The sequence below is a fragment of the Nilaparvata lugens genome, chromosome 12, assembly GCF_014356525.2.
Source record: "Nilaparvata lugens isolate BPH chromosome 12, ASM1435652v1, whole genome shotgun sequence".
NCBI classification, from domain to species: domain Eukaryota; kingdom Metazoa; phylum Arthropoda; class Insecta; order Hemiptera; family Delphacidae; genus Nilaparvata; species Nilaparvata lugens.
In genome coordinates, this window is record NC_052515.1 from 19,092,402 (window position 1) to 19,106,113 (window position 13,712).

The following is a 13,712-nucleotide window of genomic DNA, read 5'->3' on the forward strand; positions in this document are numbered from 1 at the left end:
GTCACATCTGTTTCATACATAAGATATAATCAATATTTGTATCAAAATTTCTCAATTGAAATAAAGCGAGTTTAAACATTAGACTCTTAACAATTGAGTACAGTTAAATTTATTCACAGAAAAGATAGTCACAACTATATAATCAAATGTATCAAAATTTCTTGATTTGGCTTAATGTCTGTGTTGATATGTCACATTATTTTGTTTTCATATGTTTGAGTACAGTTGAATTTATTAACAGAAAAAGATAGTTACAACTACATAAACAATTGTATCAAAATTTCTCGATTTAACTTAACCTCTGTGTTGATATGTCACATCTGTTTCATACATAAGATATAATCAATATTTGTATAAAAATTTCTCAATTTGAAATAAAGCGAGTTTAAATTTAATATGTAGATTATTCACTCACCTTTCAATTAATGATAGAGTTGATTACTGCTACAGTCCTGCTAGTGATGATGATGATGATGATGATGTTAACACTTTAAAGTAGTTGCTTCCTTCTTGAAGAATCACTAAGGAGTGAAGATTTTCCTGATCTGAACTTATATTTATACTTTTTCGTATTGAACAGTAAAAGCAAAAAGTCTGCTAACAACGTTTCACATACATGTTTGAACATGTATAAGAAGACGATGACTGGTTAAGCAACAATGCGTATACTGAATAATGAATCAGTACTTCACTTGCATGTTCAAACATGTGTGTGAGATCAATAGTTAGTTCTTACTCTGCTATTTAGTAAAGACTGTATATTTAAATTTAACAAACTTACATTTACCAGTCTTAGTTAGAGCTTTGAGTAGTTCAGACACAAAATGTTATTACAAAATGAATCTGATGAGTGTGAAAATAATAGCATGCCTAAAACCAAAATTTCATATTCAATCAATTTATTAAAAATAATTTGTATTTTCACTGTACTGTTATATTGGTTTGCAATAATTATTCTATTATATGCAAATTATAATAAAGTCTGTAGGTGTGACTTGGCTTCATCAAATTTTACAAATATACTTCAGTTCAATATATCGCTTCAAAAAAATAATAGCAATAGAATGCAAGATAGCGACAATATTGAATCAGATGAATTTTCTAAACACTTGCTAGATATGGAAAAAACAAAGACTAGTACTTTATTTTATTTAAAATCTTGTATTATTTCAGCGATAGGTATCAAGAAAATATCTAAATCATTTGAAAATGAGCTTAATGACTGGTATTCTTCATTGATTGATCCCTATCGAAATATATGTAACTTTTATAATAATTATAATGTAATCAACAATTGTGTAAACCCACAATTTGATGTTATTGATGTTAATATTGATCTACTTTTGAACAAAACGAAACAGTTTTGTATTACAGATTGAAAGATGACTAGCAGATGTTATGAATGTCATTCTTTCAAGTTAGGTAGTTGAATGTAAGTTTCTAGTTTTGATCAGTGTAACAGTGACTGTCTAAGTGATAGTATGGTTAAAGTTGGATGTAAAGGAAAGGTTAGTTCGCATAGTCATATCAAGTCTAAAAAATTCAAAAAAAGTGGTATTATTGGTAGCGGATTATTATCTAAACTCGGTAGTATTGCATCTAGCGTAATTAATAAAGGGATCGATATTTTACCAGTTGAAATTCATCCATTTTAATACCAGTATTGTGGCCCTGGCACCAAGTTGGAAAAGCGATTAGCAAGAGGTGACCCGGGAATAAATTCATTGGACAGAGCGTGTAAGATACATGACATAGCCTACTGTCAGTTCAGCGATAACGAAACACATTCGAAAGCTGATGGTATATTAGCTGATAAAGCTTGGGAAATTTTTAAAGATTCAAGTACACCACTTCCTGAGAAAGCATTGAGTTATTTGGTAAATCTTGCAATGAAGACTAAGAAAGCTATTGGTTCTGGTATTCATCGTATAGGTAGGAGAGGTAGAAAAAGAAAAAGTGAAAGGTATTCAGTGAGAAAACCATCCACCATGAAAAGTGATTTAATTCGTAAAGAGACTATTAAGCAACTCAAAACACATGTAAAAGGAAGAGGATATTATTTAAAGCCATATCCGTAGTATTATGGAGGAGGTAGGTTATTGAACACAGCAAGAACACATATTCCATTCGGTGCAATCGGACTAGTAGGAAAGAAAAAGAAAAGGAGAAAAGTTAAAAGGAAACGTATTAGAAAAACACGAAAATGAATTATTTAAAGTTAGATAAAGCATTATCAAACTTTGATTTGCTAATTTTAGCTAAACTATTAAAAATACCATTACACGGTGTTTATATGTTGAACAAGCTACCGGATAGAGTACTTACTAATGAAATGATAATAGTAAATTTGGATAGAGATAGTGGAGTTGGATCACATTGGGTAGCCTATCATAAAATAGCTGATAATGTTTACTATTTTGATCCTATAGGGAATTTACAGCCTCCGAAAATGTTAGTAGATTACTGGTGTAAACAAAAGAATATTAATATCTATTATAATATCGAACAGGTACAATCACATACTTTGGATATATGCAGACATCTATGTCTCTTGTTTCTTTGTAATCAGTTATAAGTGTTGAATGCTGAGAGAAGGATCTATAAAATGGTTGTTATAACATTATCATCAGATACGAGTGAGCTTTATGAAACTTTACCAGAAGTACTAGAACTTTCAAGCGAAACTGAATGGGAGATAGGCTTAATAAATTTGTGGACTTTCAACTCAATACCTAATGTAGAGAAAGGAAAGAATTCTAGTTTCAAATTCGGTGATAATCTAGTGAAACTGGAAACAGGATCATATGAGATTGATACGATTATAGAAGCATTAAAAGAAAAATTAAACATAAGCGATGAATCTAATGATTTAAAAATTATAGGTAATAACAATACATTAAAAACAGAAATATATTCGAGTAAAGCAATTGATTTAAGCCAGCAAGATTCTATTGCACCGATATTAGGTTTTGATAGAGAAATTTTAGTGCCGAATGTTTGGCATTACTCGAAAAATCAAGTATCAATATCAAATATTTCCTCAATTATAGTTTCATGTAATCTAGTGTGTAGTACATATGCTAACGGGAAAGAAACACATAGTTTATATGAATTCCTACCAAAGGTGCCACCAGGTTATCTGATCAATGAAACACCGAATCCGATAATTTATGTAAGCTTATGTACACATAAATTTCAAACCATTAGCGTAAAGATCACTGACCAGAACGGTAGTTTATTAGATTTTAGAGGTGATAGAATAACAGTGAGATTACATATACGTAAAAAACAGTATTAACATGGGCTTTATTGTTTACAATTCGCAAGCATATTCTAAATATAGACCTGTAAATCAGACTGGATTGGAAAGACAAAATATGAAACCGATTAAATGAAATGTACCTAAAAAGAGGAAAAAGTTAATGTATAGGTACAATGGTGGAGACTTGATTAGTAAGAGTTTATACTCTGTGCCGTTAACATTGAAAAACGCACACATTTTAGAGAGATTAGGATTTCGTGTTAATTATAATTTTGTCAATGGCAGCAATAAGTGAGATACTAGATGTAGAAAGTGATGTACACTACTATAATGATATTATAAATTTTGAGTATCATACACATGGACCGTATGCAAATCAAAAACTTGAACGCTCAGATGAGGTGAGAATTCCTATAAATTCTATGGATCACTACTGTCTTCCATGTCGTTCGTTTCTGTTAATTGAAGGTCAAGTTGATTGTAGAAGGGATGTGAAAGATGATAAGACAGATGTTGTGACTGAGACGACAGCAACATATAAATTAATAAGTAATGCAATGAGTTATTTGTTTGATGAAATCAGATATGAGCTTGCAGGTACATCTATAGCTAAATCAAGATTGGTTGGTATAACTTCAACAATAAAAGCATTATTGTTGAAAAATTCATTTGATAAGAATATTTTCCATTTAGCAGGATTTGATCATGATGGGTATACATTAACTGATAATAAATTCAGCTTTTGTATACCACTAAAACTGATTCTTCCATTTTTTGAAGATTTCAAACATGTAATATTGAATTTGAAACAAGAACTTGTACTACTTAGATCATCGTCAGATATAAATTGTATTGAATCAGCAAATGGAAAGAAAGTTTCAATAACTTTGACTAAGCTAGTATGGAAGATGCCATATATTGAACTAGAAAATCATAGAAGACTAAAATTTTTGAAAATACTTGATGTAGATAGACCATTAAAATTAGCTTTCAGGAAATGGGAAATTCATGAATATCCAGTTCTCCCATTATCAAAAGAACACAGCTGGACGATACGAACCACTTCTATAGCTGACATTCCAAAATATGTGATTTTAGCATTTCAAACAAATAGGAAATTAATAATGAAAGCTAATATGGCGAAATTTGATTTTTGTCATCTTCATAATGTTAAACTTTCAAATTGCTCTCCTGAAAAGTTTACTAATCTTGACTTATCAGCTGTGTGTCATCTACCCATAGATATATCCCAACCTAAAATTTGATTACAGCTTACAGGTATTTCAGCACTGAACCTAGACTTTAGCTGTTGTGGATTTGTGTTTCTATTTTTATAAATAAAACTAAACATGCCAAAGAGAGCAAAAACTTTGTACAAATTTAAATGCCTGGAAGTGATGTGCAACACAATCCATCGCAAAGACAAATGGTTGGATCACTGTAATAAAAAGCATAGTTACAAGTTGAAGAACAATTTGAAAATTAATTATAAAGTAGTTGAAATGAAAGTCAACAATGGCCCATGGCAAAAATACATTCCAGGCCCAAGCTCAAGCCAATCTACTTCCCTGGATGACATCCCTCATACTTCAATGAGTAGACCTACCCAAGACCAAGATGAAGATGTTTTTGAGTCAACATCAGGAAGTTTCCAAGATAGATCTACCAGCGAGATCGAGACTGATGCTATTACTTTACCACTACTAGAAGTCACAGACTCTGGACTAGAAACACAAAGGTAGGCCTAACTTTGTAATAAGTAATGTAAACCTAAGGGGCAAAAACGGTTTTTACTTAAATTTTTAAAACTTAAAAATTCAAGTTTTCTTAAAATTTAAAACGGTTTTTTGTTGTAAAATTAAATTGCAAGTAGGCTTACCCAAGCTGTATTCCTTAAAACCTAATTGTTTTGCCAGTGTACATGAAACAATACTTGCTATTGAGTTCATAACCCTGATTTGCATGTCTTTTAGTCTTTTATTTGACCTAGTCTATAAAATATGTTTAGGACTTGACTAGAAAATCAAGTTATTGAATAGAGATATCCTAATGTAGTTAAATAATAATTTCTCCCACCTTAACAATGTTATATTCTGCTAAGTGTAACTCAATATGAAGCATAAAAATATTATTGATATATTTTGAATGCAGGATTTTTAGTAGTTTCAGTAGTACCCCACGCCCTTCCCTGCCGTCTGGGCAATAATCCCCCAATCCATGTCCCTAATGGACCCTATTTTTATTGGAATCATACTCATATAAAATATCTATCACTTACTTTTAACTGAGTTTTAATTCCTCTAAAATTATGTACAGCATTGGGGCTGTGTTATTTATTTTGAAATGGATCTTTTAGTCGGTATAGCACTTACAAGTATTTTTACAATATTGTGTTCACTGTTCAGCATGAGTAGGGTTAATTTTCTTCAGGCATGTGTTGGAAGTTATAGGCCTATCATTTTTTTAGAATTTTAAAACCTCTTATTTCAGGGCTTAATAAATTCTCACAGACTATAAAAAAATTGTCGTATATATTTGTAGGTCAGACCAAGAACTGGAAGAACAGGAGGAACCTGTCAATTTTGGAACAAGTGATGTAGATGAACCAGACTTGGATATTTTACCTAATGAAGATCACAGTGATCCAGCTTCATATGCCAACCTCAAGCTCTCTCCTGAAGACATAAACGTGGCTCTAAATTTGGAAAATCAAGACTTATCATCAATAGAATTTCCTTCAACAAGTGGAAGAAAATTTAATCCTCTGTGGAAAAATTGTATATTACCCAATAACAGTGTGAAACCTAGGAAGTGGCTAGTGTACAGTAAAAAAAAAGACGCTGTATTTTGTTTGCCTTGCACACTATTTGCACTTCCAACGGAACGGTCTGTATGGGGAACAGCAGGCTACAGAGGATGGACAGAGCATAGAGGAGAAAGAGATTTTGTACTCCACGAGACTTCCAAAAATCATATATCTGCAGAGGTTGCCAGAATCCAATGGATCTCGAAAAAGAGAGGGCAGTTCAAAGGTCTCAAATCACTAGTCACAGAGGAAAACCCTAAAGCTTTTTATGTATGGTGCTGCTCTCACAGGTTTGCCCTTGTTGTAGAGCAGTCCCTTGATATATGCCGTCAAATGAGGAATTTGTTTTCATTCTTGGAAGACTTGTATGTTTTCATGTCAGGCCACAGGAGACACCACCTTTTGCTCGAAAATTTAGAAAAGGGGGAAAAAAGAAGCAAGAGACGCTTAAAAAGAGTACAGACTACTCGTTGGTCAAGTAAAAATGATGCCCTTCAAACCATTGTAAGTTGTTTTGAAACAATAAGAGAAACATTGAAAGATTTGTCAACTGACAAGAATTCTGACAATAACACAAAAGCAAAAGCAATGGGACTCCTAAAGCAAATGACAGATTTTGAAAATATAAGCACTATATACATAGCATCTTCTTTGTTCAAAATATTGTCTCCCATAGCAATTTGTTTTCAGTCACCTACCATTGACTACAGTACAGTCCCAAAAGTTATTAAAGAAACACAGGAAAAACTGGCATCCATGCGCCAAGATTCGGCATGGGAAAAGATTGAAAGTGGCATTACTTCCTTTGCTGAAGAACACAACATTCCTTTACCCACCAGACAAAGAATCAGAAAAAGGAAAAGATTCATGGACGAGTTGGCAATTGATGGATGCATAGAAGACCCTATAAAGAAAGTAAAGGTTGATATTTATTTCCACGTTCTAGACTCTCTCTACACCCAGCTAACTGACAGATTTCCAGAAAGTTCTCTGGCTATGGTGACGCAGATGGGATATTTTTCTCATGATGGAATTTTGAAGATGGTAGATGATAAGAAGAAAGGCCTTAAATTCAATCCATCTTCAATCGAGAATCTTAGTGAATACTACAATCTAGATAAGGAGTTAATTGTAGACGAACTGGACATCTTCATTGATGTTTACAAAGCTACTTACTTGGACATAGATATTTCTGATGTAATGTCTGAGAAGAAGAACTCAGAGAGAACCAGTACTGCTAATCCCGAGGATAGTTTAAGCTCTGACCATGATGGAGATGAAGAACAGGAGAACGTTACAGTGACTGACAAGTTCAAGAAAAAGAAAAATGTTGATGACTGGATGAAAAGAGGATTTATTAGACCATACAGGTGCCTATTGAATCTATCAGGATTCCCTCATCTCAGTATACTTTATAGGATACTCTTGTCTCTGCCAGTCACAAGTTGTTCTGCTGAGAGAACTATGAGTCGGTTGAAGATAGTTAAAAATCGTCTTAGAAGCACCATGGGGGATAGTTTGCTTTCAAGCTTGCTCATTCTTTCTTGCGAGAAAGATATTCTAAAACAGATCTCAAATGAAGAAATCATTAACAAGTTCGCACTTTCAAGTGTGAAAAGAAAAAAACTTCTTTTGTCAAAGATTTAAGAAAATTTATACCTTTCTGTAGCTAATTTCAATCTTTTGAGTTCACACCCTATTTACCACACAGTAATCAAGTAATTATTGTTTGTAATGTTTCATTACTTTTTCTCTTTGTATAAGTTGTTATTGGTATTAATAGAGATAGAATTTACAAAATGTAGCCTACTTGTTCAGATGATATCTTTATTCAAAAAACCAAACCATTTAATGATACATCCTGTTAGATTTTTGTTATTTACTCATGTAATGTAAAAGTCAATACAACGTACAACACAACATCAGTAACAACCTGTCCCAATTTATAATAATTTGGAATAACTAAACTTGCTGACATTGACATTATATATTAATTTTTAGCTATTATTATTCTATTCACTTCTGAATACTCTGGTTATTGTTAAACATGATGCCTCCACCATAATAGAAACAAAATATTGAATTGATACATTATTTATTAAACTTTTCAATACATGCTGTTTCATGAAATAAAATTTACAATACTTTGGATTTAAATATTTTGTACTATTTGCATTGTAATGTATGATAAGCTGTAAATTGTATTTCATTGTTTTCATGACGGCAACATACTAGTCATTATATTTGCTATTGGAACTACCGAACTACAGTATAATTACTTATAAATAAAAGTGTTTAAAATGAAATATACATTGAAGTGCTATTATTTCATTGCCTTAACCTTTGATAACCTCAACCTTCTGTTCTTCAATTCTTTTTTGTTTTGGCTGGAATCTATCTTTTTATGAACGTTCCAAAATTGTATGAATGTTTACCAAAGTTGCTATGCAATATTCTTTTGCAATAAAGAATTATAAATGATATTATTATACAACTTTTTATAAGTAGCCTTAACATTTAAAAGGCAGAGCCTCCCTTACTGCCCATTTAATATCCTATTAAAATATTCCTGATGTAATGTAGTGCTTTGATAAACATATTATACTGGTATATGAATATTAAAAACTATAATAATTGTTTACTATTTTTTAGTCCTCCCATACAAATAACAGGTGCGCTGCTACTGTAAAAAATCATTACAAAAAGATACTTCATTTCTATTCTAAAAAAGATAAGAAGGAGTGGTATATATTTTTACAATAATGAAAACAGAAAGAATTCCTGACAAGACCAAAGGTAAATAATGTCCATTGCAGTTTGGAAGATTAGAATGTATGATGTGAATTTTATTGTCATACACTGACTAATATTAAAAACTAAAAGGTTGGGTTTCAGGGTATGGTTTTAGGGTATTTTGGGGGGGGCAAAACACTCGAATTGGGGGGGGCTTGCGCCATTGCCCTTGGGGGGGCTGGGCACCCCTGATCAGATCACTTGAAGGTATCGACTGATGTTAGAGTAGAAATTGAATTTGAAAAGGCTGTACCAAATTTGACAACAGCATATTGTATTCTTGTAAGTGATACATTAATAGAATATAAACCACTAACATCGCTTGTAAGAGAAGTGCAATAGGTTTCTAATAGTATGTATAGGTTTGTCAACTTCGCAACAGAGTGCGCGTAAATCAGTAAATAAGTTTAAGTTTGAAGGTTAGTAAGTAGTTGCTCGCGAGACGTGGTGATACACACACCATTGATTCATCGTCAACAGCATTATTCTTGAGGCTACTGCAGAAGATGGAAGAACTAGTTAAGATCAAGGAGGAAGAAGAGGGTGATATTTATGATAGACTTTCAGCTTACTATACCGGTACTAATAGTTCATTTAATGATATGCATCATTCTAAACCAGTTTCTAAACAAGAATGACAAACATATTCTCGTGCTGCTCAGTGTAATTTAGATAGTGAAGACACTTCGCAAACAGAGACAGGACGTGAATTGATTGGAGAAGATGAGGTGCTTAATAATGAAGCTGAAAAGGAGAATGCAGTATTGAAAGAAACAGGTGAGTCAGATATTTCAACTTTCTGTGTGGTCGAATTTCATGGATTTAAAAATTATTCGGATAATTCATTTATTCTAAAAGAATTTGCGCTTATTGATACACGTCAAACATATGTTTTATATCATTTCAAACCACCATTTCCTAAATCAGAACTTCCATGGAAATCATATCGTGATGTATCTTGGCTGGAATTTTATCATCATAAGATAAAATGGGAGATGGGAGATACTGAATACTCAGATAATATTATCAAAAGTTGTCTACAAAACTATCAAAAAGTTTATACTAAGGGTAGAGAGAAGATGGAATTTTTAAAGAAATTTCATGCTAATGTTGAAATGATACCAGATAATTTTGAAAGACCGGATTATAAAAAATTTGAAAGTAGTTGGTGTAATGAGATTTGTAAAATACATAGATCGGTTGGTAATGGGCGTTGTGCGCTTTTCAGCGCTAATCATTATCTTTCAGAATTGCTAATAAAGTCAGAAGTAATGTGTAAACAACATGTGGATTATATGTGTGAGAGCGAAAGGATGAGATCTATGAAAAGTTGTCCTTTTTATAATAGTGAGAAAAAAAGAAAGTATGCAAGACAGGGTTTTTTCTACAATGGTAGTAAAGTAATTTGTGTTTATTGTGGATATGAACTGTTTATGCATAGAGCTAGAATATGTAATCTTAATAGCGGTATAAATTCAGTAAATTTTTCAGTCTTGGTTCCGCTGGTATAAATAGAGCTGAAAATGATAGGATGATTCAGTGTGCTATTGAACATCGGTCAGGATGAATCCGGCAAATTGGTTAGCAGCTGAAGATAATTTAGAAAGTAAACTTCGCGAACATTTAGATTGGTTTGATGTATGTGAAAATTCAATCAGTAAAGCTAAAAAAGAAAATCGAGATACAACGTTATTAGTGGAATTACTATCAGTTTTTTTATCAACAGTAAATATTAATGACATTAACGAGTATTTATGTTATTATAGACCGTTTAAATTAAATGTGAATAAACTATTAAAATTAGAAAATGCAGTATTAAATAATATTACGTCATCTATAAACAATGATGAAGTTCATTGACTGTTCATGAACATGTTTGTGCAGGTCTTCGTAGTGTACGTAGTGGGGGAAGAGTATTGAGGGAATGAAGTCAGTAACTTGAAATTGTTATTCATTCTAGATTCAACATTGTACGTGTGTGAACGTGTTTTTAATCATGAAGGACAATCTATCTTTTGATTTGACAAAATTCAACCAAACATCATACGAGGATATTCCAATTGTTCAAATATATGATTTGAAACCTGATTTCAAATATCCGATACAAAAAGCGAGATTAGCACGAACAAAGTGTGGAGTTAGAATTGTAATGAGACTATATGAAATTAACAAGAAGAGCGGCGCATATTCGTTTTATGATGTTTATCTACCTGAGAAGTATTTATCAACATTGAATGCAGCAACTTTGGATGATTTTAACAGTAGAAAGTATGTAATGAAATGTGAACATAGAGAGGATAAACCATCTTTAATTCACTTGGAAATGCAATAGTAAGAACTCAAAACTAACTTAAACTGGATTGATTTATTTTACTTAGAATTGATCAAACTCAGTGATGTAGGTCTGTCTCATAGTTAAATGTTAACAATTGATATTTCTATATTAGTCTAGATATCTAGTAAATATTTAGTCTACTATAGATAATCTATCAATATTTAGCTAGAGATGGAGATGAAGCACTTTAAAACTTCAACGCCTGCGCTTTTTACTGCATGGATAAAGTGAATATTCGAATTTAATTATATACTATCAAATTATATTCATATTCATTTTTATCCTACAGTCAGGTGGAAAGAAAAGCATATATAAAAGAAAGTAAGCTGTATTTTACTCAGTCTTTACTCAAAAAAATAACCGATCTAACAACTACATCAATGATAGTAAAACGATTGTATGTAGTAACAGAAGCAACAAAGATTTAATAAGTAGAGCTAAATGCTGCTGCTGCTGCTGCTCTCTAATTTCTGATCTAACTCAGTGATGTAGGTCTGTCTCATAGTTAAATGTTAACAATTGATATTTCTATATTAGTCTAGATATTTAGTAAATATTTAGTCTACTATAGATAATCTATCAATATTTAGCTAGAGATGGAGATGAAGCACTTTAAAACTTCAACGCCTGCGCTTTTTACTGCATGGATAAAGTGAATATTCGAATTTAATTATATACTATCAAATTATATTCATATTCATTTTTATCCTACAGTCAGGTGGAAAGAAAAGCATATATAAAAGAAAGTAAGCTGTATTTTACTCAGTCTTTGCTGAGTTCAGCCAGTGTTAACTACAAAAGGTGTTAGTGCATACATAACCTATAAATTATGAGTCAATGCTTCAGTTATTCAAAGTTCAAAAAGCTATCAAGGCTTCTAATGGGTATAACATTTGATGAATTTAATGAACTGGCAAATAGTGTAAGATATTCAAAGTACTGTTTAGATAATGACACTGACAGTAAGGAGGTTGAGCATAACAATCAAAATTCAAACAATGTAAATACAAACAATTCAAGATTCTCTATATTATCCGAAATATATGATTTACTGGATATTGTTATTGATGGTTATGGTCATTTCCATTATGGCTGTAGCTGTGAATGTCCAGTTATGACAATAACTGATGTTAATGAGCTCTGGGAAGCATTATTCGATCTAGCTGAGCGTAAGTGTATGAAAAAGTAAAAAACATTAAGCTTAAAGGCGGGCGACGGCGGGCAGTGGCATAGGGGGTGATGGGGGGGACTTGTTTGGAAGGAGGATCTTGCAAGTGTCTACTTATTTTTTAAAAATAAGTACTTGAACAAAAATGGTGGTCTTCAGTAGGAGGAGGAGATTTGGCTGGGGGGGTCCGCGAAGTGTGGGGGATTGCTTGGAGGGGGATTCTGCAATTGGTACGCCCATAAATTTGTTTTTTTTCGAATAAATACTTGAAATAAAATGGCGGTTTTAGTATCGGTGGGAGAACTGGTCCAGGCGAGGGGTTAGAAAATGGAGTTTCCCCGCGCTGAGCGCGGGGGGATTTGGGCGGGGTTTAGAGCCCCCCTGAGGGATTAGGCTCCGCTCCCTAATTAAAATACTGCTCTGTGATTGGTGCGTTCAGTCTGCAATACCTTACTACTTACCAAGATATACGCTCTTGAAGGTATGTCACTTGAAAGATAATTTAATGACCTTCGTGTGTCCAACAATTGAATACATTCGGACTATATTATTAATAATTCTAGACCAAATTAATATTCTCCTCTACCAGTCAACCGTTCGTTGACTGGACTATCATGAATACTATAGTATGGACAGTGTAATAGTAATGCATATGGATAGCCCAAATTACAAGTGAGAGCAGAGGACTGTCGATAAATATAAAGAGCAAAATATTGAATGATAATATGCTAGAATAAAGAGAGCAATAATTAATAGATTGAATGTAGTAAGTAATATTTTCAGCATTAAATTTATACCAGAAGTGACTTTTTTGGTTACTCACCAGCAAGTAGTTTTCTTCAAATACTAAATACCAACTTACTCCAGGAATTGGAATTAGGTTTGTGGCAGGACAAGATTGATTGATTGATTGATTGAGTACTTTATTTATGTAGATTACAATATATACTGTCTTATACACTTATATACATTAGCTTACAATACAGCAAAATTATAGATGAATTTACATGATATAGACTAAGAAAATAATTATTGAACTGTATATGATATGAAAAAGCAATTTGTAATATAATAACTATAGATAATAATTATATTGTTATGCATCTACATAAATTGGCGGAGCTTTGGACATATCAATGTCCATTCTTCGGAAAGAATATTGGACATTGATATGTCCAAAGCTCTGCCAATTCATGTAGATGCATAACAATATAATTATTATCTATAGTTATTATATTACAAATTGCTTTTTCATATCATATACAGTTCAATAATTATTTTCTTAGTCTATGACGGAGTCGGGGAAAGGTGTTGGCCTCTCTTGTACATCTGCTACCCCTATCCGATG

At 32.4% G+C, this 13,712-nt stretch overlaps 1 protein-coding gene across 1 annotated transcript; it reads left to right on the top strand.

Moving 5' to 3' along the window:
• The first annotated feature begins 4,472 nt into the window (after window positions 1–4,472).
• Window positions 4,473–10,755, top strand: LOC120353928. Its single transcript, XM_039439474.1, has 4 exons — window positions 4,473–5,000; window positions 5,804–6,338; window positions 6,759–7,438; window positions 10,746–10,755. Exons 1-4 carry the CDS (start codon window positions 4,612–4,614, stop codon window positions 10,753–10,755), a joined length of 1,614 nt encoding a protein of 537 aa, XP_039295408.1. The 5' UTR covers window positions 4,473–4,611.
• Window positions 10,756–13,712: the final 2,957 nt, after the last annotated feature.

Bases quoted from the DNA above. Each gene is read 5' to 3' on its own strand.
- LOC120353928 (XM_039439474.1), top strand. From the start codon at position 4,612: ATGCCAAAGAGAGCAAAAACTTTGTACAAATTTAAATGCCTGGAAGTG. The intron at 5,001-5,803 runs GTAGGCCTAACT...ATATATTTGTAG, and splicing joins TCTGGACTAGAAACACAAAG to GTCAGACCAAGAACTGGAAG. The intron at 6,339-6,758 runs GTATGGTGCTGC...ATTTGTTTTCAG, and splicing joins AAAACCCTAAAGCTTTTTAT to TCACCTACCATTGACTACAG.